This window comes from Accipiter gentilis, chromosome 34 (genome assembly GCF_929443795.1).
Source record: "Accipiter gentilis chromosome 34, bAccGen1.1, whole genome shotgun sequence".
Taxonomy (NCBI): domain Eukaryota; kingdom Metazoa; phylum Chordata; class Aves; order Accipitriformes; family Accipitridae; genus Astur; species Astur gentilis.
In genome coordinates, this window is record NC_064913.1 from 8,350,282 (window position 1) to 8,373,365 (window position 23,084).

The 23,084-nt window shown below is 38.7% G+C and overlaps 1 protein-coding gene across 1 annotated transcript in view; it reads left to right on the plus strand.

The window, feature by feature from the left end:
- The window catches only part of TMTC2 (transmembrane O-mannosyltransferase targeting cadherins 2), a 257,597-nt gene that overhangs the window by 95,142 nt on the left and 139,371 nt on the right, over positions 1-23,084 (plus strand). The window contains exon 2 of the mRNA XM_049792348.1: positions 6,053-6,623. Coding sequence (XP_049648305.1) covers positions 6,053-6,623 — 571 coding nt within the window. The remainder of the gene's footprint in view (positions 1-6,052; positions 6,624-23,084) is intronic.

Below are 23,084 nucleotides of genomic sequence, written 5' to 3' on the forward strand. Positions count from 1 at the left end.
ATCTTTCCACTCTGCTTGTATCTAATTCAGGAATGTCTCACGCAAGAAAGTTTTATGAGCAAAACACTACTTACAGTCCTGTTACCTGTCGTTCCTGATTGTTCTGGTACTAAACTGAAGCTGACTATGAAATTACTGCTGTAGGGCAGTAATAGTCTGAAATCTATAAATAATATTATCATTTGTTAATGTATTCTTCTGAGGGCCTGTATTAACTACATGTTTGGTTAATAGCTTTCACTAGCAGTTAGGATAGGAATATTATATTAAAAATATATATTGTGTTCAGTGTTTGAGCTCTGAGTTTGATGCATTCAGGTATTTCTATATAGTTAGAAAAGGACCATACGATTGTCAGAAATTAACTAGGTAGTAGTTTACTAGAACTTTATTGGCCTTTTGTGATGATAGGTTTTCCTTTAATTAATTTAAAATATGATTTGAACCTTGGTATTTCCTTCAATCTATTTGGTATGTATAGTCCTATTCTCAGAGCCTAGCAAGCAACTCAGGATCCTATATATCACTTAACTAGTTGTTACCCAGTACTTCCTATCTGAAAACAGCTGAGTTATTATCTCTTCCTTAGAGATTCACCTAAGAAAGCATGTTCTTAAGAGAAACTGAAAGCTGCAACTTGAAAACCAGAGGATGCACAGAATTTGGTCTCCTGCAGGTGTCCCTAGTTGATATACAACATAGATAACTTTTTTTTGAGAATTGGCATGAATAAAACTTTACTGCCTGCTAGTTTTGTAGATAGATTCCACTTTCACAACAGCTGAGAAGGAATGAACTTAAATACGGAACAAATAAGACATAATTGCCACAAGAAATCTACCAGAATGGCAACTAGTTCCCTTGAGTCTATAACTAAACATTTAAATGGATGTGTTTTTATGTACTTATGGTTATTACTTCAAGACACCTCTACGTACTAGATAGTATTTTCTGATTGTTCTTTATCCTATCAATACAGACTACGTGTATATTGTAGTCTGCGGGCAAGTACAAGAATTGTCCAAACTGTGACAAGCTCTACTTGGCTGCTTTCTGACCATGCACCTGCCTAACAGATAGCTTGTAAGTAGTTTGGAAGGTTGACTCAGCTGCTGTATGTTTTGGGGATGTGAAGCTGTTTGTACTCCAAAAAGTAGACTCTGGTGGTGTTTTCAGGCTTATTGTCTACAGAAGTAACATATGATCTTGAAAACATCCTTAGGGTGACTTGTTAAGATCCACTGTAAAAATACTCCAGGGTGCTTTTCCATTGCTATTTATGAAAAAGAAGTAAATGAATAATATTCAAAAAAGATCTTGAGGAAAAACAACAAAGAACGTCCAAGTAGAGACTTGCCAGTCCATCACTGTCTATCTGTTTTGTATGTGAGAGGGCTGGTCAATGGCTTCCTGTGTGCACGTTTGGGAGTTCTCCTTTTTCTTTAAAATATGTTCTCTACTTCAAATGCTGATGTTCATTTTCAGCATATGGGGACCATTAGCAATATTGAAGCTGGACATAAGGCTTAACGTGTTAAATCACTTTAGAATGTTGCATCTGTTTTTTTACCCTGGTGTTAACACCTGGATCAGTTTAGCACTAGTGCACAAGTTTAGGACATATATAGCTGTTAATTTTAAAAACATCTGGGACTTCTCTGTGTGTGTATGAATGTATATGTGCATGCGTGAACTGCTGTATCTCTGGCATTTTTTGGTTTGATGAAAAAAATCTTACTGAATTGCACTCAAGGTGTGTACCGACCTAGGCAAATAAGTGGTTTATGGCAGGAAGCAGAAGGGTTCTTTCGAGGGGATTAGAAATTATGATTTTGCCTTCACAGCTTTTGTCTGTCTTCAGGCTTCCATTTCTGAAGAACTGATAGCTGACTCTGATTTCTTCCCCCCCCCCCCCCCCCCCCAACCCATCCATTTGTTGTACACTGAATAAGATATCCCGCTCTCCTGGGATGGGTGAAGTGGGCAGGCATTAAAAATTGAAGAAAACAAGTTCCCTGACTGAGTCTGCAACCCTTATCTGGGGCTGCTTGAAAGTAAAAATGCCAATTGTGTTGGAGCTTTGAAAAATGACTTTCCCCGGTGACCCGCTGCCTTTTAGCGAGAGCAGAGTTTACGGCTCTGTTTGAGTGATGAGTGCAGTTGGAGAGTTCCTCTTGTTATGCCCATTAGCAAGATTGGACTAATCTGCGGGACATAACCTGAAGGTAAACTGTGAGTGAAGGAGAAGACAAGGCTAATAAGGCATTTTGTAGTTTCCTTTATCCCAAAGTCTTTCCCGGAGCCAGCAATTAATATTATTTTCTATCTGCGGAGAGCCCGGGTGGCTGCCAGCACGGGAGGCTTTGCAAAGGACACGTCAGTGCTACCTGCCAGGCCGTGAAGAGGGACTGCTTTCAAAATTGCCGCTGACGTTGGCAACTAAGCATTGATACTGCAGCAGAGTTAACAGCTTGTTCATTTAGTCATTAAAGAAAAACAGGGCCTTGCCCCAGCCAGGAGCAAGGCAGCCAGGGAGCTGCCACAGGCCCAGGCATCAGGCACCTCCCTGGGGCTGAGGCCGGGCCGGGAGATGGGCCCATGGTGGGCCTGGGCCCGCGGGGCCCACGGCCAGGCCGGTCTGTGGGGAGCTGGAGAGCGGCCCTGCTGCCGTGTCGCTGGGTTGGGGGCTGACGGTCCCGGGGGGTGACATGGGGTCCTGGGCCGTGGGCAGGGCAAGGGGAGTCCGGGTCCAGGGACCGGGAGGTCAGGACTGTCAAGGCTTGTTAGTGTCCTCAGGGCCCTGACATGAGCAATTTAGCACTATTTATTTTTATTCTTTTATTAGATACAGAGCTTGTCTTTCTCTCCGCTTCACAGAGAGAAACATTTCACTTCACGTTTTTCTTGCCAGTGCTGTTAGACAGCCAGGCTGGGGATGCAGATGGGCGCAGCCCTGGCTGGTTATGCCTGGGCTGGACTCAGCCCACCGGCTGTTTCTGCCTGACCTGCAGTAAGGGTGTCCGGGGTGTTGTCCTTAGTTCCTGAGACCTTGCTTGCTTTTACTTTTGAGGGCAAAATGACACAGAGCAGCCTGGCTCCAGTATCTTAGGTGCTCGTATTCCTGCATCCTCCTATGCAGTCAAGTCTAATGTTGGCCAAGTGTCGTTTTTCTCACATTTATAACGTGAAACAGAGTAGTTGTTGGACGTTCAACAAGTAAACTATGTGAGACTCGCTTCTTTGCTGTAGGACATCTAGCTTTGCTCTTGTATTAGACTTTTCTAATATCCCAAAGCATTAGTTAGACTTTTCCACTTTTACTTTCATACATTTAGCAAAAAAATAACCATATGGAAAGAAGTTTTAACTTTATTTAAAATTCTGGCTTGTTGAGAATACATTTGACCTGACTGAACCACTGAGTAAGCTGGAACTGGCAGCTTTCGTATTTTTCATGCTGACTGGCAGGTACTATAATCTGTTGCCTTTACATGCACAAGAAACTAGGAGTATTTCTGAATTGCTTGCTGAAATCCATACCCAAGTACAGGATGATCAGTACTGTATCTTCAAGGCTTCCTTTTCATTTTTAGTTGTGGTGTTTTGTTTTTTTTTTGCTTTTACTGTGAATAGGACTGAACCGGAGAGGATCAGGGCTGCACCAAATTTGTTGCTGAGGCTGTAAATAAAATTTGACTGAATTAATGCCTCCAGAATGGTTTCTTTGTAATAGGTTTCTTTATGATTTGGAGAAAAGCAGTTTACTTTTGGTGGGGAATAATCCAATATGAGTATGTGCTGCACGATGGAGGGAGGGCTTAGAGGGAGAGGGCTGGTTGCTTTCTCTTCTTAACAAGTGTAGCATCATAGTGTGGAGTTGCTTTATACATGTCTACTGGTAGCTGCAGTTCCGTTTGTGTTTTTTTTTTTAAAGTCCTTGCATGGCTTCAAGTGTTGGAAATGGCCCCATTTGCAAAAGATGTAATGAAAGCTGCCATTTCCTGGGAATGACCTGGGCACCATCTAGGCTCTTTGTAGCAGAATGCTCTGCCTCAGGGAGGGCAGTTGTGCTGGCAATATTACTGCCACTTATTTTCTTAGTGTTTCCCCAAGAAAAAACACCTTTGCAGTTCAGGGTTTCAACTTTAAATCCTGACATCTGATAGCCTTTCTTAGCGTTTGGGAATCTGTAGTCTAACATACTATGTTTTCCTCAGAGAAGGGACTCTTTCTAGCCTAACACCTGCTTCATTCTTGCTGAATTCCTAGTTTTCTCATAGTAGTTCTGAGAGTGATACTACAAACTGAAATCACAAACAGAGGAATTAGATTTCAGGAAGGGACTATACGGAAGGACAAGATAAATAATGTGAAAACAAAGATCTTGTTTTCTTCCAATGTTCTTTTGTGACTGGACTAAAATGAGAAAAATGTGTGTGGGGTTGGGAAAACAAATACAAGCAACCTGATCCACTGCATAAGCAGAAGTCAAAATGAAAATTTTCAAGTATTGTAGAAAGCATCATCAGATCTTTAAAGGCTGACCTCTCCATAACCTCCATATGCTCAGAGACAAAAGGACATGCTGAGAGGAAGCATGTCTGAAAGCATTACAGCAATGTGCTCTGGACAATGGAAATGCTGAGCTGTGTGGTATTTAGAGTATTTGCATGGACATTCTGTGGCATAGTATATCAGTGTTTGAGCATTTTTCTTTACAGAGCAAGACAACATTCCTGAAACTAATACTATAAAAAAAAAATCGGATTTGGATACAGGTTCCAAGGGAGTGGAGAACGTGAGGGGAGTCTTGGAGTATGAATTAGAGTAGTGCATTTCAAACACAGGCCTGACTTTCTCACCATTTTTTTTTCTTCCTCATCAGAGTTGAAAAATTGTTAATTATGGGAAGATATTTATTGGAAAGGCAGAAAGAGGGAATGAGTAAAGCGGTAGATATAAATCATCTCTTGTGTTTAATATTTTTAATAAAAGAGTCTTGAGCTGGCTGGTTTCTTAATTACCCTGTTTAAAAAAAAAAGCTAAATGAGTTAAGCTCAGTAGTAACAACAATGCGTCTTTAAAGAATTGCTTAAATACAACTTTGGTTATGAAGGCAAGTAACTAATTAAATTCTAGTCATCTTTTTGCGCTAAGCAGGTCTCACACCTTCTCCCACAGCATAAATTTTAAATGCAAATGATTGGATTTGTACAAACATTATAGGGGACAGATTTTTACAGTACCGAATTAGACACGGGGACTGCTAATGGCTGGCACCAGTCCTTGCCAGGGTGGTTGGAAACATAAACGCTGAAAGCTGCAGAAATTTTTTTTTTCCAATCAAGCTGACACAGACTTGAATTCATAAGGTAATACAACGTAAGAATGTTTTTCCTCAGTTGTAAATATAAGAAATTTAAAGAGAAGGTATCTTTTAATCTCTAAAATATTCTGCTGTCTGCCTCCTGCAAGGTAAGACAGGCAGAAAATATTGTCAGTCAAAATATGTACGAGACAGTTGTGGGAGTGCCCCGTACAGCACCAGAGATTTGCATGCTTCTACTGACTTCTGTATTTATTGTTCATCCATGTCGATGAGATTCATTCCAACATCTAAATTAAAATTTCAGTATAAAAGGCCAGTTGGGGTTTTAGTTCTGAATTACTGGAGGATCTGTTGTTTCAACAATAATGTTTGTCAGTTTTTCATATTTCTTTTACGTTTTAATTATAACTCATCAAATCTTAACCGATTACTCCTGGGTTACACTCAGAAGAATGTCACTGAAGGGTGTTTTAATTTAATGGAAGCAGCGTAACATCTGTTTCTAATGTTTTAAAAGCCAATTTATATGGAAATTTTGCTTTAGCGGGAAGTCAATAGATACGTAGTTTTCTAACATCTCCTGTAAAAATTCAAAACTTGAATTAAAGCAGCACCAAAGCAACGCCATTCGTTCTTGTCATAGCAGTATGATTGCATTGTCGCAGCCTTTCATCTGTACCCTTTTCCTTCTGTTGAAATGAAGTTTTTATTTGTCTTTTGTAGTCGAGCTATCAAGACAAACCAGGACCTTCTGCCCGAGACGCCGTGGACCCATATCTTCTACAATGACTTTTGGGGGACACTACTCACTCACAGTGGGAGTCACAAGTCCTACAGACCTCTCTGCACACTCTCCTTCCGCATTAACCATGCTGTTGGAGGGATGGACCCATGGGGCTACCACCTTGTAAACGTCCTGTTACATGCTGCAGTCACAGGCCTTTTCACAAACTTCTCCAGGATCCTGTTTGGGGATGGGTACTGGACCTTGATAGCAGGCCTGCTCTTTGCATCTCATCCGATCCACACGGAAGCCGTAGCAGGGATCGTAGGGAGGGCAGACATTGGAGCCTGCCTCTTCTTTCTGCTTTCCCTGATGTGTTATGTGAAACACTGCTCTACCAGAGGTTCCTCACCAAGTACTTGGGGCTGGATCTTGGGAGCAGGGCTGTGTGCAGGATGCAGCATGCTGTGGAAGGAGCAAGGAGTGACTGTTCTGGCCATTTCAGCGGTGTACGATATCTTTGTATTTCATCGACTGAAAATGCATCAGATCATTCCTGCTTTATACAAGGTGAGTCTTCTTTCCCATAAGCTATTTGTAAGGCACCAATCACTTTTAAACAGGTGCTAAATGAGTTTTCAAGTACACAATAACTCTTAGTAGTTTAGTCAACTCCCAAAAATAAGCACAGATGTCTAATGGTGAAAGAACATTTAAAGCAGTTTACTATGGGTTTTTTACATTTTGTTTAAACAATGTGTTATTATCCATTGCTATTACTTGACGCTGGGGATGTATTTTTTTCAAGTGCTTTCCTTGCTTCCAGCAGCTCTCTTCTCATTCTGTTTACCGTCGAGCACTGGATATATGGCTGCCTTTTGCAAAGAATTCATTCATGCTCTTATCCTCTTGTATCTTGCAAACTCAGCTTAGTTTGGTCGGGCATGCAAGTGCGGCAGCTGATATGATCTACAGGATCCCCGAGGCAAACATAGAGCTCTTATTGTTCTAGTTTAACGAGATGCATAGGACCTGGGTGCACGCCTTTGGCATGTACTTTTTCTCCCCCTAGTAGGAGCTACGACTCAAATTTATTATTGCCTTAACAAAATAAATATTTCTCACCTTTTAACTTGCCCAAGAACAAACAAGTAAAATAAGCAAACAAACAAACAAGCCCACCAAAACCCCCTAACTTCCCTCTCCCAGAGCCCCATGTATTTTAGTGGTACCCAGAAACGCCAGCCGAAATCAAGACTCATTTACATCAGTTGCTGTACAAATGAGTAAGCTGAGTATATGTAATTTTATTTTCAGTGAAATGGCTTTCTTTCAGAAAAATACTGACTTAACAAAAAGGAAATGTTTCACAGGGACATGTGTTGTCACATTTTTCAGTGAGACATAACCAAGAAAAGCAATAAAACAAAATACAGCTTTGCAATCTATCTCAAACACCGTGATTTTAAAATTTTGATTTCTCACTCAAATGAATTGAAAAGAAATTGTAGGTTTTGATAAAGAAGTGATGATTTCTGCTTGTATAGAATATATATCTGTAGTATACAAGGAAAATAGTAGAGTCAAAAAACCAATTAGTCTCTGGTAGTTCCCTCTTAAACTGGTGTGACATTCTGACTGAGTGGTCATGCTCTTTTCAGACAAAACTGAAAAGGAAAAACAAATTTATTTATTTATTTATTTTTACTCTTGTATATTGGAGTATGTAAGAACTCTGTTGGATGTCAGTAGCCAAATACTGTATGTTACACTGTGCACCTAATGCTGAGTGGTAACAAACAGTAATCTAATTAAGTTTGTTTAAAAAAGGGCATCTGTAAGAGCAAGCTTTATTCTAAAAGATACAGGATGAGATTTTTGTGAAGTATTTCAAGGAGTTTGGTTCATAACTCAAATGTTAGCCTATCCTATAGAATTAAACAGTAGTAAAAACATTCCTATGGCACATACAACATTCTGAATGCCTTGTGTGTGACTTCACACCAAATCTAAACTAGCGTTCCTCACAGCCTTTCCTCATTGCAGTCTGCAAGGACCAAGGTACAGTCATGGAGCTAGGAAATTTTTTATTACAGAACACTCATTGCTCAAACCCAAAACCTTTGCAGGCATTTCTGATGAGCTTTCATGGGGAAAAAGCTTTTTCTTCTCTTCTTCCCCCCGCTTTCTGCCTCAGGGCCAGGGTAAAATTGGTCCAGAAGACCTAGTGACACAGGTGAAATCCAAGCTTCCACATCCTAACTTTTTGAACACAAGACCTCTCTTCTTAGGTGTGGAGGTCTACATTTGGACACCTGGCTTGTGTGGGTTTTGTTGTTGTTTGGGTTTTTTTTGGTTTTTTTTTGTTTGTTTTTTTTGTCTTCTCCACCCAGCATCAGACTTGTCTTGGACAGTAAACTAGTGTCAATACCTCAATTTTTTTCCATCTGTAATGATAGAAATAATAATTCTGTGCTTTGTAGATTACAAATCTTTATGGAGATTGGATTTTAGCTAGACGGGATTTTATGGGGAGAGACCACAGTGAACAAAAATATGAATATTTTGCTTAATGTGCCAGAAATGCATTTCATAATTCACTAAATTACTAGGCTTCCTTTTCCTTGTACATCTGTACAGGCTGAGCGCTGCTGACCAAGTTTTACCTCAATACTAGGGAAGCCTCTGTTCATTCATTTACAGTGTTGAGGAGCTCAGCTGGGAGCTTCAGTTATAAATTATCTTCAGTAAGGCTTTTTTTACTTAAGTTTTACAAAAATCGTTCACAAATTACATAAATTTTTGTAAGAACATATTGTCCTGCAGGGCTTGGGGTGCCAGGAGTATCTTCATTGACCTAGCTTGTTATGAGAAGTGTTTCTTTCTTTCTGTATACTCTTTTTGTATTCCAACTTTGCATGGCCTCTACCTTTAGCATGGCAGTTTCCTGTTCCCAAGCTCTCTATGGGAAGCAAAGGAGTGAAACTATCCTTTTGTAAGGATAATAGCTGTACATTCAAAATAAATAAAGACAGGTGTATCAAAGAGGAACGAAGGTAGCACCTTTAAAGCAAATTAATGTGAATGCTTCAGTCTTCTGGAGAGCTACGCACTATATGATAAAAACATTTTAGGGCAATAAAAACATTATGGTTTACCTAAAAAAAGATACTGAAAAGAATTATTCTAGTGCATTGCCACGTTTTCATCAGTATTTTCTGAAGCACTTTCTCCCTGTGTTTATATTTTCTTTGGTCTTTGAGTTTTACACTTTCATATAAAACAGTGTTTAGAGAATGTTCTGGTTGGTGAGACTGTCTCTGGCCTGCTCCATAGGAAGACTGGAAGTTGGTTTTGGTGGGTGCTGTTTAGTTGATATCAATGGATAATTTGAGAATGGCCAATGCACTTGGAGTTGAGAAACTTGCATTTTGATTGTAGCATGTCTGACCAATGTTTGACAAGTTCTAACCAAGAAGGCAAGTTAGATGCTGTCCTGGTGATTTGCAATTACCTTTAGATTTATTTTCAAATAATTTCAAGGTGATCGTGCTGTAAGATTGACATTTTAAAGTGATAACCAGGCTTTTCTGAAATCATTAGTTAGAACAGAGCTAAGTTTTCTTACTAAAAACTTTGCATTTAGTTTGGTTCTGTGTGTTTATACATACAATGATAAAGACAAATGTGGTTTTTTGTTTTTTTTTAAAAGTTTTGTATTTAAAATAATCAAAATAAACCCTCAAAGTATGCAGCTTACAGATTAATTTTTGCATTATGCAGAATTAAAGCACAGACTCAAAAAAAAATGAAGAAAGCTTTCAACTCTTCATCTCTTTGGGATCTTTTGGGTGTTGCCTTTTTTTTGCTTCTGCTTTGGCCTTAAATAAAATGTGTCCCTAGTAAGAATTGACAAATTCCTTCCTAGAACAAACTGTAAAATCCCCTTAAGCAAAAAAAAAAAAAATTTAAAAAAATCAAATTTTGGATTAAGGGTTTTATTAATTTCTTTTTCCTTTAATGGTGATGCCTACACTTTTTCTTGCTTGAGAAGACATTCCTACATTGCAAATTGCATAAGACCAAAGTAGCCATCTACAAATGAGTTGTCCTGGGTTATCCAGCTGGCTTGAGCATTTCAAACTGGAGTACCATTTAAACCCAAACAAAAAAACCTCCCACCAGACAAAACCCCATCTCATCAGAGGACTCTTTGTTAGAATGTCTGGGCAATTGAAGAGAATTGTGTCCATTTACCTGTTCTGGAATTTGGGCTTTCTGTTTTCCCAATGTAAATACTGGGGTAGGGCAACTTCAGGAGAAAGGGGAAAAAAGGCATCAAAAAGGGCAGTCTAGGAAAAAGTTATGGTCTTTTGTAGTGCGTTGGAGAGGAAAAGTGTAGAATGGAACCAAGGAAGAAAGGAAAATAATTTCAAGAGGTGGTTACTTCAAATCTGTACTAAATGAGTAAGCAGTAATGATACGAAACTGAATGCTTTGTAATAGAATGGTAGAAAGGAGCTACCCCTTTCAATTTAGCTAGCCTTAAGCTAAACTCTGTCCCAGGCCTGTTTCCCAGGCTGTGCTGCAAACTGGGACAGAGAGGAAATGCAGGTAAAAAATAATCCTTACCCACCCCCTGCCCCCCCTGCCCAAATATCTCAGACATACCTTTAGGAGTTATTTTAAAGCTGAATCAATTCAGTTATATCCAGTCCTTATCATTGCCCTACGAACAGCTGTACTGGCAAATACTGAGAGGAAAGCTGAGGTGCGGGGGCAGAAACAAGGAACGGAGAGTGAAGGATTTGGGGGAGTGGGTGGTTAAGGAACTGGGCTGGCTTGCTGCCAGACTCGTTTTTGGCTTCTGTGAGCTTTTTCAGAATACACCACTAGGGAAACTGAGACAAAATTAGTTACGTTTAAAGAATAGTAAAACCACTTACCTTCAGGATGGTCAGTGAAGGATGAGCTGGTAAAAGCAGCTTTAAAAATGCTCCAGCAGGTGGTAGGAGATGGCATTAGGGTGACAAGCCTTTTTTTTTTTTTTTCCATTTTGTTCTTATCTTTGGGCCGAGTGTGGAATAAATACAAAATGGTGGCAACTACACAAGACCAGTAGAATAAATACAAAATGGTGGCAACTACACAAGACCAGTAGCTGTTTACTGGGCTCACACCTGTTATCATATGAGTCCTGATTTGTCACGTCAAGTACATGACAGCATCCCAGTGCCATTTGAGTAGACTGGCAGGGATTCTGAACAAGGCAGCTGCAGAGCAGGACCACCAGCAGAGCAGATGAGTATTACCCCTTATTTAGAAGCTATTCTTAATGCACTTTAAAAATGTATATCATAGCTACTTATTAAACTATCCAGCTCTTTTCCCTGTCATCTGTGTATTGGTTATTCAGCAGAACTTGGCTGCTGGTTTTTTTCCTTTTGCCAAGTCTTGTATTCCCGTCTGCCTGTGATGCTCTCACTCTGGCTGGCAAAGTTGTCAGTCTGGACCCCATTTCATTTGGTTAGTTTTATTTTATTCTGTCTGACTGCTTGACAAGAACGTATTCGCTGTCTTTAAGTCAGCAGATTTTGATGGAAGTGTATTTATTGCAGTTGTAAATGAGTTGTCTGAAATGAGAGCAATTAAAAAAAAAAAAAAGTGGTGCTCTGCTGGGACAAAGCAGTCCTTATGGAAGAAAGTTAGGCTTTTGTTTGATTTTTCAGCATTTTAGACCTTGAGTCATTTCCAGTGTAAGTTGCATAGCAGGTATGCAGATTGATTGAATTGTCATGTATCATAGTTATCAGATGATTGTACCTGTCAGCAGCTAGACTTGTGCAAGTTAAACCACCAAAAGTGTAGGGGTGGGCGGGGGGAACCTGAAATCTGGAGAGAGCTGTGATCAAGTTTGTAATTATAGAAAATATGCAAATTCAGAGGCCTAATTCTTTTGTACTTGCAATCTTCCAGCTTGAGAGCAGAACCATTAATCAACATTGCAGTACACAGTCTTCTGTCCAATTAGTAGTACAAAGCTAATATAAACCCTACTGTGCTGCCCTTTTTCCTCTTTTTTTTTTTTTTTTTTAAGTGGGAAGGGAGCTGGACAACATTAGCAGTTAAAAAGATGGGGCAAATGCATTTAAAGCTCATTTTTAATATAACGGTAATGATAAAATATTTATTGCCCTGTGGTTTATGTGTACAAACTGCCTTACAGAAATAACTAAACCAGATGTATGTCCCACTAAAGTTCCACTGCTACAGTACGGTAACATTTTACCAGATCAACATATTGTTAGTACAGGGGGTTTGTTATACTAAAATAAGGAAACCTCTCTTTTCCCATCACTTATTTGATTAAAATCTCCCTCTGGGAGGTCTGTCTCACATGTGGAATTAGTTATTGGTATCTATAGCTTAACGCGAACCACAAATTGGATTGCAGGATGCATTATCTAACCTTCTGTGCTATTATAACAGAATTGGTTTTGTAAAAAGCAATTTTATTGGAGGCCTATATTTTATTTAAGGTAATGATATAAACCTGGGGCCTCCATGGATGACATGGTCAACCACCAAACCAAGTTTTATAAAATGCTACTTTCTTTTATGGTCTTGGAACAGCCTTAGTTGTGGGTGATATGTATGATTCCTGCTCAAAATAGGACCTGCTGGCTATTAGATAAAGCTACTGATTTTTGAGAACACTCTAAACTTGAAATAAGCCACTTTCTGCATTCTTCAGTCTTTGAAGTCGTTACTTTTAGAACTATCATGCTTTGGAAAGCAATTTCAAAATAAAATGCTGTTCTTGATTTAAATTTGCAGTTTTATCCTTCTCTTCGGAGGAGCTCTAAAGCCTTAGCATTGCAGTCTTGATGTTTTTTCACCTCTTCTCCATCTACAAGTTACGCCATTTTGCAGCAGTGTTTTATCACTAGTTAAAATCTAGCTTGATGGTTTATTGTCTGCTTATTTTCTACAATCTAAGGAATTTTATTATGCTTGAACTTCTCCACAGCCCTGCATATTTTGGCAAATCTGAACAGTAAGCTGTTATTTTGTAAGTTATTTGTCTCAAACACTTGCGTGGGTATGGTCCAGCCTTAGTCCCGTGTCTTTGAAATGCAGTGTTTAAACTGATAGGGTAGCAGCTGCTCCCTCCCAGGATAGACTTCATCCTTGGAGTCAGATATTTAGTCAGTATACTTTTCCTTGAGACTACTCTTGTCCCAGTTAAAAATAATAAATAACTTACAGCTTCAAAACATGACCTGACCTCTTGCAGGTTCGTTTTGTCTAACAAGAGCTGCATATTCAAGTGCGGTAAGCAGTTAAATATTGCATTTGTGAGCCGCCTAACCTTTTGCCGTTCAAGAGCTGAGGAAAAGATTGGGAGCTCTCTTGCCAGCTGGGGCCCAGTTTGTTCCCTAGCTGTGATCGCTCATTCTGCGGTGGTCAGCTGGGGGTTAATTTTTCCGGCAGCTCTAAGCCTGTACAAAATTGTGGAAATGCTGAGACGAATGTGCCTGCACATACATTGCTCATATTTGTGGATGGGCCAGCCTGGTGCTTTTCTCTTCACTCTGCTGGATGGCAGCAGCATGAGGCCTGTACGGTCTTGACCACCACTCCCCCCTCCCCCTGCAGATATTTCCTAGACAAAAGAAGCTTTTTGCAATTTACTTCTTTTTTGACAATTTTGAGTAGCTAATACTGCTGTTTCCTGTAGTTCCCACAGCTTCTTGCTGCTTTTCCTTTTGATCTTGAAATAAGAAAAGCAAGATTGGCCTCCACTATCCTCCTTCTCAGAGATACTGATCTCCTGCAGGTCCCTGTGATGTCAGTGGAGTGGTACTGTCTCGGACATCAATATGTATAAATAGCTGTTGTTTCCTGAAAATATTTTCATGGGGTGATTTAAACCACTGACACAGATCACATATGACAGAAATACAGCATCCTAAGGCAAATTTAGCAAATGTTGTTTGTTGTTTGTTTGTTTTGTTTTTTTTTTTTAAATGAGGAATCATAAGATATCTTGCCGAAGTCACTGGCTTAAAATGGATTATATTTTAATATTACATCTGTAATGTCTTTATTGGAATTGCTACTAAAATGTACATTACACTTGTCTAACCACTTGAAGTCTACAGTAATATTTTGGAGACTAAATTTGAGAATTCCTCTCTGGAAAGATGGAAAAGGCAAAGGCTTCTTTAATAAATGAGTAAGTAAATAAAAAAAGAGAAGCCTTTTCATATTTGCAGAGACTGTGAAGACATGAAGAACCTTCAGTTTAATGGAGAGGTTAGTTTGCTAGAGAAAGGTTGTCACTGTCTTCAGTCTTGCATAAGATTTACACTGCACGGTACCATGCAAAGTATGCTGTGTTCTTCCATTCTTCCCCCTGGCTTGAAAGGGATCTCTTTTGAGGCACAGGGTGAGAAAGCTTCCAGGGGCTTTGCACAGTTGGTGTTAGCACTTATTTTTCATTCTGAGGTTACATGCCTATTACTAACATCAAGAAGAGTGTGAATTTTTCCATGGTGGTGTTTGTTTACAGGGTATTGGTGGGCTTACTACTTGCCAGTTTACAAAACCTGTGCAAATAATATCAAGTTGACGATGTTACTCTCCTAGCTTTTAATGTTTTAAAAATATTTAACAAATCCAGTGAAAGCACCAAACTTACCATAGTGTGTAACAACTGAGTTTCAGAACATTAGCAATATTTGCAGGTGTTGGTTTTTCTTCTTCTTAGTGATTACTTTAGCTCCCTAATTGAAGAAGCTTTCTAAAACTGTGTTTTTCTAACAGCTGGTAATTTTCCTGTTTGTATCAAAGAACAGTTAAATTTCATGCTTTTTGGTAGGGATGGTCGATGCATTAAGTATTTTATGCTGAGATAAGGGGACTTGGGTACCTGTGAACTTTGAGGGATAAGAAGTATACGCAGCTTTGGCCCATCTTCAGTTTTCTGTTTGTTCACAAGATGAAAAGCCATGTCCCTTTTCCCTCTAGCTCTGCTTCTCCCATGAGTCAGTTGTCTGGCTACTGGCCACAAAATGGGGAAAACCAACACACAATGCTAAAGCTAAGTGGTGTCTTAATGAGTTAAACGTCTTCTAGTATAATTCCTTTTGTGTAGATTTGCTTCAGGAGTTATGCCTTTCTGCTTAAACCTGTTTTGGTGTCTTGGTTAGCATGCACGCGTTTGTGATCGTATTCATCAAGTATGTATCCCTTGTGTTTGTCAAATGCCAGACAGAAAGTTTATACCCGTGCCTTGCATGCGAATCTTCAATCATGAGTACTTTACATTAGCTTCCTACTGTCATGTTTAGGCACCTGAATGTCCTGATTTGATGAAGTACTGAATGCTTGTAGCTCCTGGTGGGCTTTGCTGAGTGAACCGATTGCACTTGGTCGATCACAGCTAAATAGCAAGCTAGTCTGTCTGCTCCCAGCAGTCAGGGCACGCGCTAATAGTGTCAGAAGAGAAAAACCTGTAAGTATGTCCCCAGCCAGAATCAAATAGATAGGGGAGCAGGTGTAGCTTCTGGATGCTCGGAGTTCTGACTCGCAGCAGTGCATTACAGCACCTTTGGGAAGGGTAACGCTGCTGAGAGTATGTGAACATCAGGCTCCTGATTTTTTGAGCATCTTAACTGTAGTCACCTAAGTTTCAGAACTGTAGTGCTTGGAAAGCGTTGCTCGAATCTATTCGATAGAATTGTATTCTCAAAGGCAGTTGTCTTCCCCGAGTCCTACCCAAGAGAAAGCCATTCCTGGTAAACAAGCATGAGCTCTGATTCCAGACCTCAGAGAACATGTTTTGAAGGGGCAGGAACAGATGCAAACCCTGAGCCGTGAGGGATACTTTTCTCTTGGTATTAGGTTTAATTTTGAATTTCCTGGCTTATGCTCATTTTTATTTAAGTCGTAATGATTTAATGATTACATGCACACTTTTTCCAAGCTGAGTGATTCTAAACATTAACCTATGTAGACAGTTACAATATTAAAAAGGGGGAAAATACAAGTGTATGGGATTTACAGTGGAAACAGCCAGTTGTGATAGAAGACAGCAAACATTTTCTGGCATATTTACTGGAGAAACTGAACGATATTTTGTACATATGCCTGTATTGCTTTTTCCAGCTGCAATGTAGATTAGGTATGGGGAGGGAAGGAACCCAGGCTTGCAGTCCTATAGCTGACTTTATGGGTCAGTTGTTAGGAGGTAAATTTCTAGCCTCACTAACCTTGAATGTCTCTTAAAAAAGAGAAGAATCCCTTGATGCTACAGATAGTCCACACTGGGAGGAGGGGCAAAACAAAATATTTTTTTTCCTAAGTTTCTAGGAAACTAATTGAAAATGCACATGAGGAAGTTATGTTAAAATTATCCAGAAGTGTTTGGGGGAAGGGAGAGAGAATTTGTATACCTGGCTCCTAAATGCCAGGTAGAACATATGTACCTTTTTATGATCAGAATGGTAAGGCTTTCAGACACATACACAGATTATTTCTAAGGCTGTAGATTTGATTGGGTTGTGCAAAAGTCAGAGCTTCTGTGACATTTAATCACCAAAATCTTGGTTTTCTCGTTGGCAATAAAATATGGAAATAAATTCCCATAGCAACGAAGTCTTTAAAGTGAGCGTAGGGGCATATTGAGTTAATAAAGGCAATGAGGGAGCAGGGGAAAAGAGAGGGTAGAATTGTATTGAGTCTCTGTAAATTCTTTCTCTCCCAGAAAACAGGACTTTGGGGGTTATAGATAAATTTTTTGCATGTTTTAGTCTGCATGTTTTAAAAGTATCCTGGGCAGCTTGTACTGCTGTAGAGCACAATGAAGCTTGCATCAAGAGCAGTGTTTATTTAGTAGGGATTGTGAGATTACCGTTTATTTTTAAAATGCATGTTTATTGTAGTTCTATCTCTTACTTGGAGACTTTTCTCCTTAAAAGACGTTATTAGAAGTGGCAAAACACTGCCACAAAATAGTTCTCATGAGTTTTAAAATAGAAGCAATGCAATTTTTTTTAACTTTAGTTCTTGCTTCTTTGGACTACTTTATATATGGCATTTTTGGCTTCTTGTAATTTGAAATCTGTGAAAAGTCAGGATTGGCAATTCTGCAGAGTGATTTTTTTGTTGCTTGTTTTTTTTTTGTTTAAACCACTATATATTTTTACCTCTTCTGACCTGAGCTGTTAACCAAGAACTTGACACTCTTGTGAATAATTCTGGTTGAGAATATGGATTAAATAATACCTGGTTGCATGGTTATGCAATCCTGTTTATTTACAAAGAAAATCCCAAGTATAATTTCTTCCAGAACAAAAAGTATGCAACTGTGTATCTTTATCTGAGTTCTAAATCCCTTTCAGCTAGCATTGCAGAGCTCCCTCTTGCATCTTTTTCAGGGGGAAGTTACCTGCATAATGTGTATTTTTACCTTGCTTCCTTTGTACCTTCTCTGATCTCTTACTGATTCATATACATACATATCTCACATGGAAAAAACCAAAACAAAACAACCAACACCCTCCTCCCTGCCTCCCCCACAACAAGCTCAACAAAAAAATGACCTCAACACAAACAAACAAAAAAACCCAAACAAAAAAATCCATCCCAAACAAAAACAAAATCCCCCCAAATCCCTCAAAACAAAAACCCCACCTTACCTTCTGTCCGTGCATCTTTGTTCTGGTAGTGACATCTTTCCTTGGAAGAAGAAATCAATTGATTATTTCAATCCACTTCTGTAAAAGATTTTAGTGGTAAGAAACTCTTCTATCAAGTGAGATCTGTACCATACTTATGCAGTTGGTGATAACGGTATAACGTGAAAGTATCCAAGGTAGCTAACTTAAGGGACCTTGGTACAGACTGCAAAAATTGATCTAAAGGCAAGGTAGGTAGACGGGTTCCTTGGCTGCCTGATACTAGATTGGTATTAGTGCATAAAGTTTGAAGCTGGCCAGGTAGATACATATACACTGCTCAATATTTGTCCTGAGTATTTATGAGCCAGCTTTTTATCAGGACACTCTGTAGTCAAAATAACAGCACTGTCATTGTCTCAGGCCTTCCAAAACCAGAAGGAAGTGTTAATAATCGAGAGGTAAAGATTAACTTCGGGAGGAAGTTTTAATTTGCTTTCTCTTTTGCAAATCTATAGAGTAAATCTTTTTAGGATTTCATCTGTAATCATGAAGTTTGAAAAGGGGGAAGAAAAATTCTTTACACGATGAAAATTGTGCTTCTTAATTGCCGTTAGGATACTGTAAAACAAAACAGAGCTGGCTGCAGTTGTGGCAGATTACTTGATCTCTAAACAGTCCCACTTTTTACCTGCAGTTACACTTTTGGTATTATATGTAACCCAAATAAAAAGAAAAAAATTGTGATTCATTTCTGTTCATATTTTAATTATTGTTTTGGTAGCTTTGTGTTGATGTATTTTGAAGATGTGTAGTTTCTAAATGCAACTACATAAACACGCCTCTTTCATATCCATCAATTTTCAGTCTAGAAAATTGTTTTCACTCCATTGTAGACCATGATATATATGGTATTATATTAGCTCTAGATCCTTGCAAATAACCGTCTCTACCGTGGCACTGCTCTGCTCATGATACGGTGTGTTGTCAGCAATCTGTGATTGCACAGTAGCAAAAAAGGTGATGTGTCCTTGTGCTCTCAGGTTCATCTCCAAGGCTCTGCAGTACCCAGATGGCTCCTCTGTGCTCTGATAATCTGATGGTAACCCCTGCCATCATCAGGTGATATAATGAAGATACAGGCGTCAGTGTAGGTTCTTCACTAATAGCTGCCTTGTTCATATTTGTGACTGCAAATCTACATCCAGTAAGGAAGTGATATATTCATGTAATAGCTACATGGCATAGATGTCTCTTTCAGTTATAGCCTGATGTCCTACTAGAAATAAATTTAGTCTGAAATAACCTCATTCTGAAGTAGCAGTGATTTAGTAGGTTTATTAATGAAGACAGTGCTCTTTGACATAGTCCTTAATGCTTAGTGTTTCTAGCTTCAGGTCTATACCAATCCTAATTAAAGCTTTCTCCCATCCCATCTTTGAATGAAAGAATTTCAGTGCCTACTTAAGTCCAACTCTTCTGGCTAGCTGCCTGAAGTGTAAGGGAGAAATGAGTAATGATGACAAAAAAAAAGAAGAATTGATTGAAAAGCTGAGGTATGATATAGGAAGCAAAATTTGGGAATCTATACAGGCTAACTATTCCTGTGTTAATCAGCAGAGCTGCTCTTATCAGCCAGAGGATGCAGCATCTGTCCTCTATCCTTATTGTAGCCAGTGTTTGTATGTTTTCTTGTAAGTTTTGGCAGACTAATGAAAAGTGAAATTTTATAAAATCTTATTTGATGTGTGACCTTGCGTTCTGTGGCACTTGGTGGTTAGCAACCAACATACTGCCTCACTGGGGTAATAAATTCATGTTTTAATACAGTTATTTGTTTTCCTTGTAGTGTAGCAGACAGATTCAAACCCTCAGGGGGAGCTTTTTAAGTCTGTCTGTCTGTCAGATGGTCTGCTTTGCTATTTCATCCTCTGGGTTTGGTTACAGTATTTTGATTAAGTGTTACATTACTTTGATACACAAACAATTTGAAATATTCAGATTTGTTTTTAAAAAAGGTATTTTAAAACCCCCAAACATACATGCCTAAAAACTCACTGCAGACTTAATGTTTTTGTGAGTCCCAAAGCCATGTTCCTCAGCATCAATAGACTTCTTCCAAACCTGTCAACATGAAGAGGCACAGCAAAATGGCTCAGAAATTTTCTCACTGAAAATCCTAGAACTGCTTTTTAAAATAATGCATATTTGCATCTTGGATCATAATATAACTTAAGTTTTTGTGAATCCTTCCAGAAAACTCAATTTTTGGTGCATTAAAGGAAATAAGTATATTGTTTTCCATTTTTTCCCCTCTGTTGATAATGTGGCTGTGGAAATTTAAGTACGTTAGGTTTTCTCTACATAGTTTTTTGGTCATCTGATGTACTCTGCCATTAGCTGGCTGGTACAGCCAATTGAGTTAGACAGGCTACTTGCAGGAACATAGACTCCTTGTGAAAGCTTAATTAAATGTAAATGTTCAGTTAACATTATGACAACTTCAGCAGTTCTGCACTTAAAAATTATGTCCTTTTTGTGTGTGCTGTCCTTAAGAGCGAAGGCCACGTGTTTTTAACATGGGACTGTTGACTTTTTCTGGGTGCAGTGTCCTGTGAAGATCTTACTGAAACCCTGAAGAAGGGCTTCGTGTTCAAAAGTTGTTGTTGTTTTTTTTCGTTGAGATATTTGATGATCTAATAGAAGCTGCCTTTATGATATGCTTAAGCCATCATGGGTACAATTCTGCTTGTGTGTGGAAAATAGTGACATTCTTCTTGGCTGTGAAAATAGTTTGAAATCTAGTTCTGATGTGACTAATGCTAAACTTTTTTTGTTTTGAAGGAACAAACTTGTTTGCAAGATCATGCAAGTTCTTATTAAAGATTTACTTCACACATTTTGCTTTGGTTGCTCTTTGACCATGTTTTTTTCTTGGTGTGTAGGCCACAACTGACTGGGCCTGAAGAGGGAGTATTTAGAGATACTCCCCCAAAAATGGGAGGCTGGTTAAACAATATCGAAACTGTCAAAGCATTGGTAAAAAGGCTTTTTGTTTCCTGACAAGATAATGCATGGTTTTCAATGTCCCTGTGCAGCAAAGTTCTCTTGATATTTTTCAAGTTATTGGAGAAATAGCAGAAAAGGGAAAGGATGACTCTGGTTTGGGTAGCTTTTCTCTTATGTAGAGAGAAAATAGTTTCCAGCAAATGAAATATGTCCTTTGGATGGTAAAAAATTTGGCGGTGGGCAATACAGGTAAATAAATCTAAATGTTTACCCACAGCTATTTCAGATAGGAAATGTTAATGCAGCTGTGGCTGCTACTGAAGTCTGGTTAATCAGTTCCCACATGACGCGTACTGTTTGGGACCCCAGTGGGCACTCAGGATTTGCCATCTGAAGTTAACAGCAGCAATGGACTTTATTCTCTAATATCCAAGTGTTGGATTATTGTACATATGCCTTAATCTGGGAGTCTAGATTTGGTTTTTTAAGGTTTGTCCCCACTCTAAAAGGCTGTGATATTTTTCAAAGCATGCACAAAAATTATTTGGATGAAGATCACATTGAAATGCTTGATGCAAAGTCAAAATTCCTGTTGCTGAATCACAGTTTATCGGCTTTAGCCTATTTGAACTGCCTGTCAGGGACATCCAGATTTGATATGTTGCAGAAAAGAATACAAAATTGTCATGGGGCTGTTCAAAGATGAGAGAAAGTTGTGGGTAAGTGATTGGAAATACCAGGATCATGAGACATGATTTTGTGCCCAAGTAGCATTTTCTCATGAAGTTAACAAACATTTTTAATAACAAACAATGCTGTTTTTGTAAACAGGAAATAAAAGAATACGTGGACAGATAAATCTTTCAGAAGAAACCCAAGGGCAGTGAAAACCAGAATGATTTAATGGTTGCCAAAGAGAGTGAAGTGAGAGAGACTCTTAGCAACAGAGGGAGGGGGAAACTTCATTAGAGACAATGGGAAGGGGCTGAAAAAAACCCAAACCACAACAAAACCCAAACCAAAAAAACACCCCAAAACAAAAACCACCCCAAAACAGGATGCAGTCTTTGTCACTACAATAATTTTCTAAGAATAACAACCCAGTTTGAGCAGCTGGGAAACAAGGAAGAACATACATGAATTTAATACTATTATTTTGTTTATAAAGATTGCAAAGTAAAACAAGATGATGAATAGAATGGAACATAATAAGAAAAATATGAATTAATAATGTCATTGGATCTTGAGTTCATAGTTTAAATTACAGCTCAGGCTTTAATGTTTTAGTTTCCCACTCAGAAGTCATAGTATACAGAGAGGAATGTGTGTGCATTTATAATCTGATATGCATTCATTTAGTAGGTAGATCATACACTATGCTAGTAGTAAACTTCTGAAGGGATGACGGCTCATCTTACATAGAAATTCTGAATTTTTAAATGTAAATGATTCAATTAAAAATGCACAAATTCTTTCCAGTAGTTTCAAAATTTGTTGTTTGAGCTTTGAATCCTGCACTTCTAGTATATTTCTTATCCATTTAAATTTTGCTTTAAAAAGAATTCATACTGGTTTTGTTAAGACTTTTCCCACATGGATGAAAACCCAGGTAGTTGACAGACAACCAGAGGGATATCCAGAGGGATAAATGACTGTCACAAATAACTGGGATGTTAGATAGAGGCTTATGTTTGGGTCTGTACTATTCTCTGTCTTTGTAAATACTTTATAAGAGTCTCTTAAAGTGCACTAAGGAAATTTGTAGAGGATTTTGAAATTAAAGGACGCAAGTATACCACAAGTGAAAGGAGATAACAAAAATGACAGCTCTTAAGCTAACAGAGGTAATCTTTTGAGGTAATTTGAAACATTTCCAGATGACTAAAAAGTATCTATTTTATGTTCGTTGTCCTTTTATTAAAACAGAGGATCTGAAAATGGTGTTTGGTTGTTTTGTTTTTTTTTGTTTTGTTTTGGCCTACTGAACACAACCCCTGTGCCTCTTTGCACCTTGCCCATCTGTTGCGATTTTTATGTTGCCAAGTGTTTCTTTAATAGGCGCTCTGTTGTGCTCAAGTATACATTTGGAACTGGGAAGGGGGACCTAAACTTAATGATGTGAAATTTCAAAGTGGCTTTAAGAGATTAGAGTGAATTTGCTTGTAAGAAATGATAATCTAAAACTAATGATCACAGATGTTCACTCAGGTAAAAGGAAGAATTACTGTACCGAAAGTTAGGATACAGCTTTGCCCTTCCTATCCCCCACTTACCATTTCAAAGTATTGCTAACTTATGCTATTAACTATTACTTCAGAGGAGTGCCATTGGGATTGAA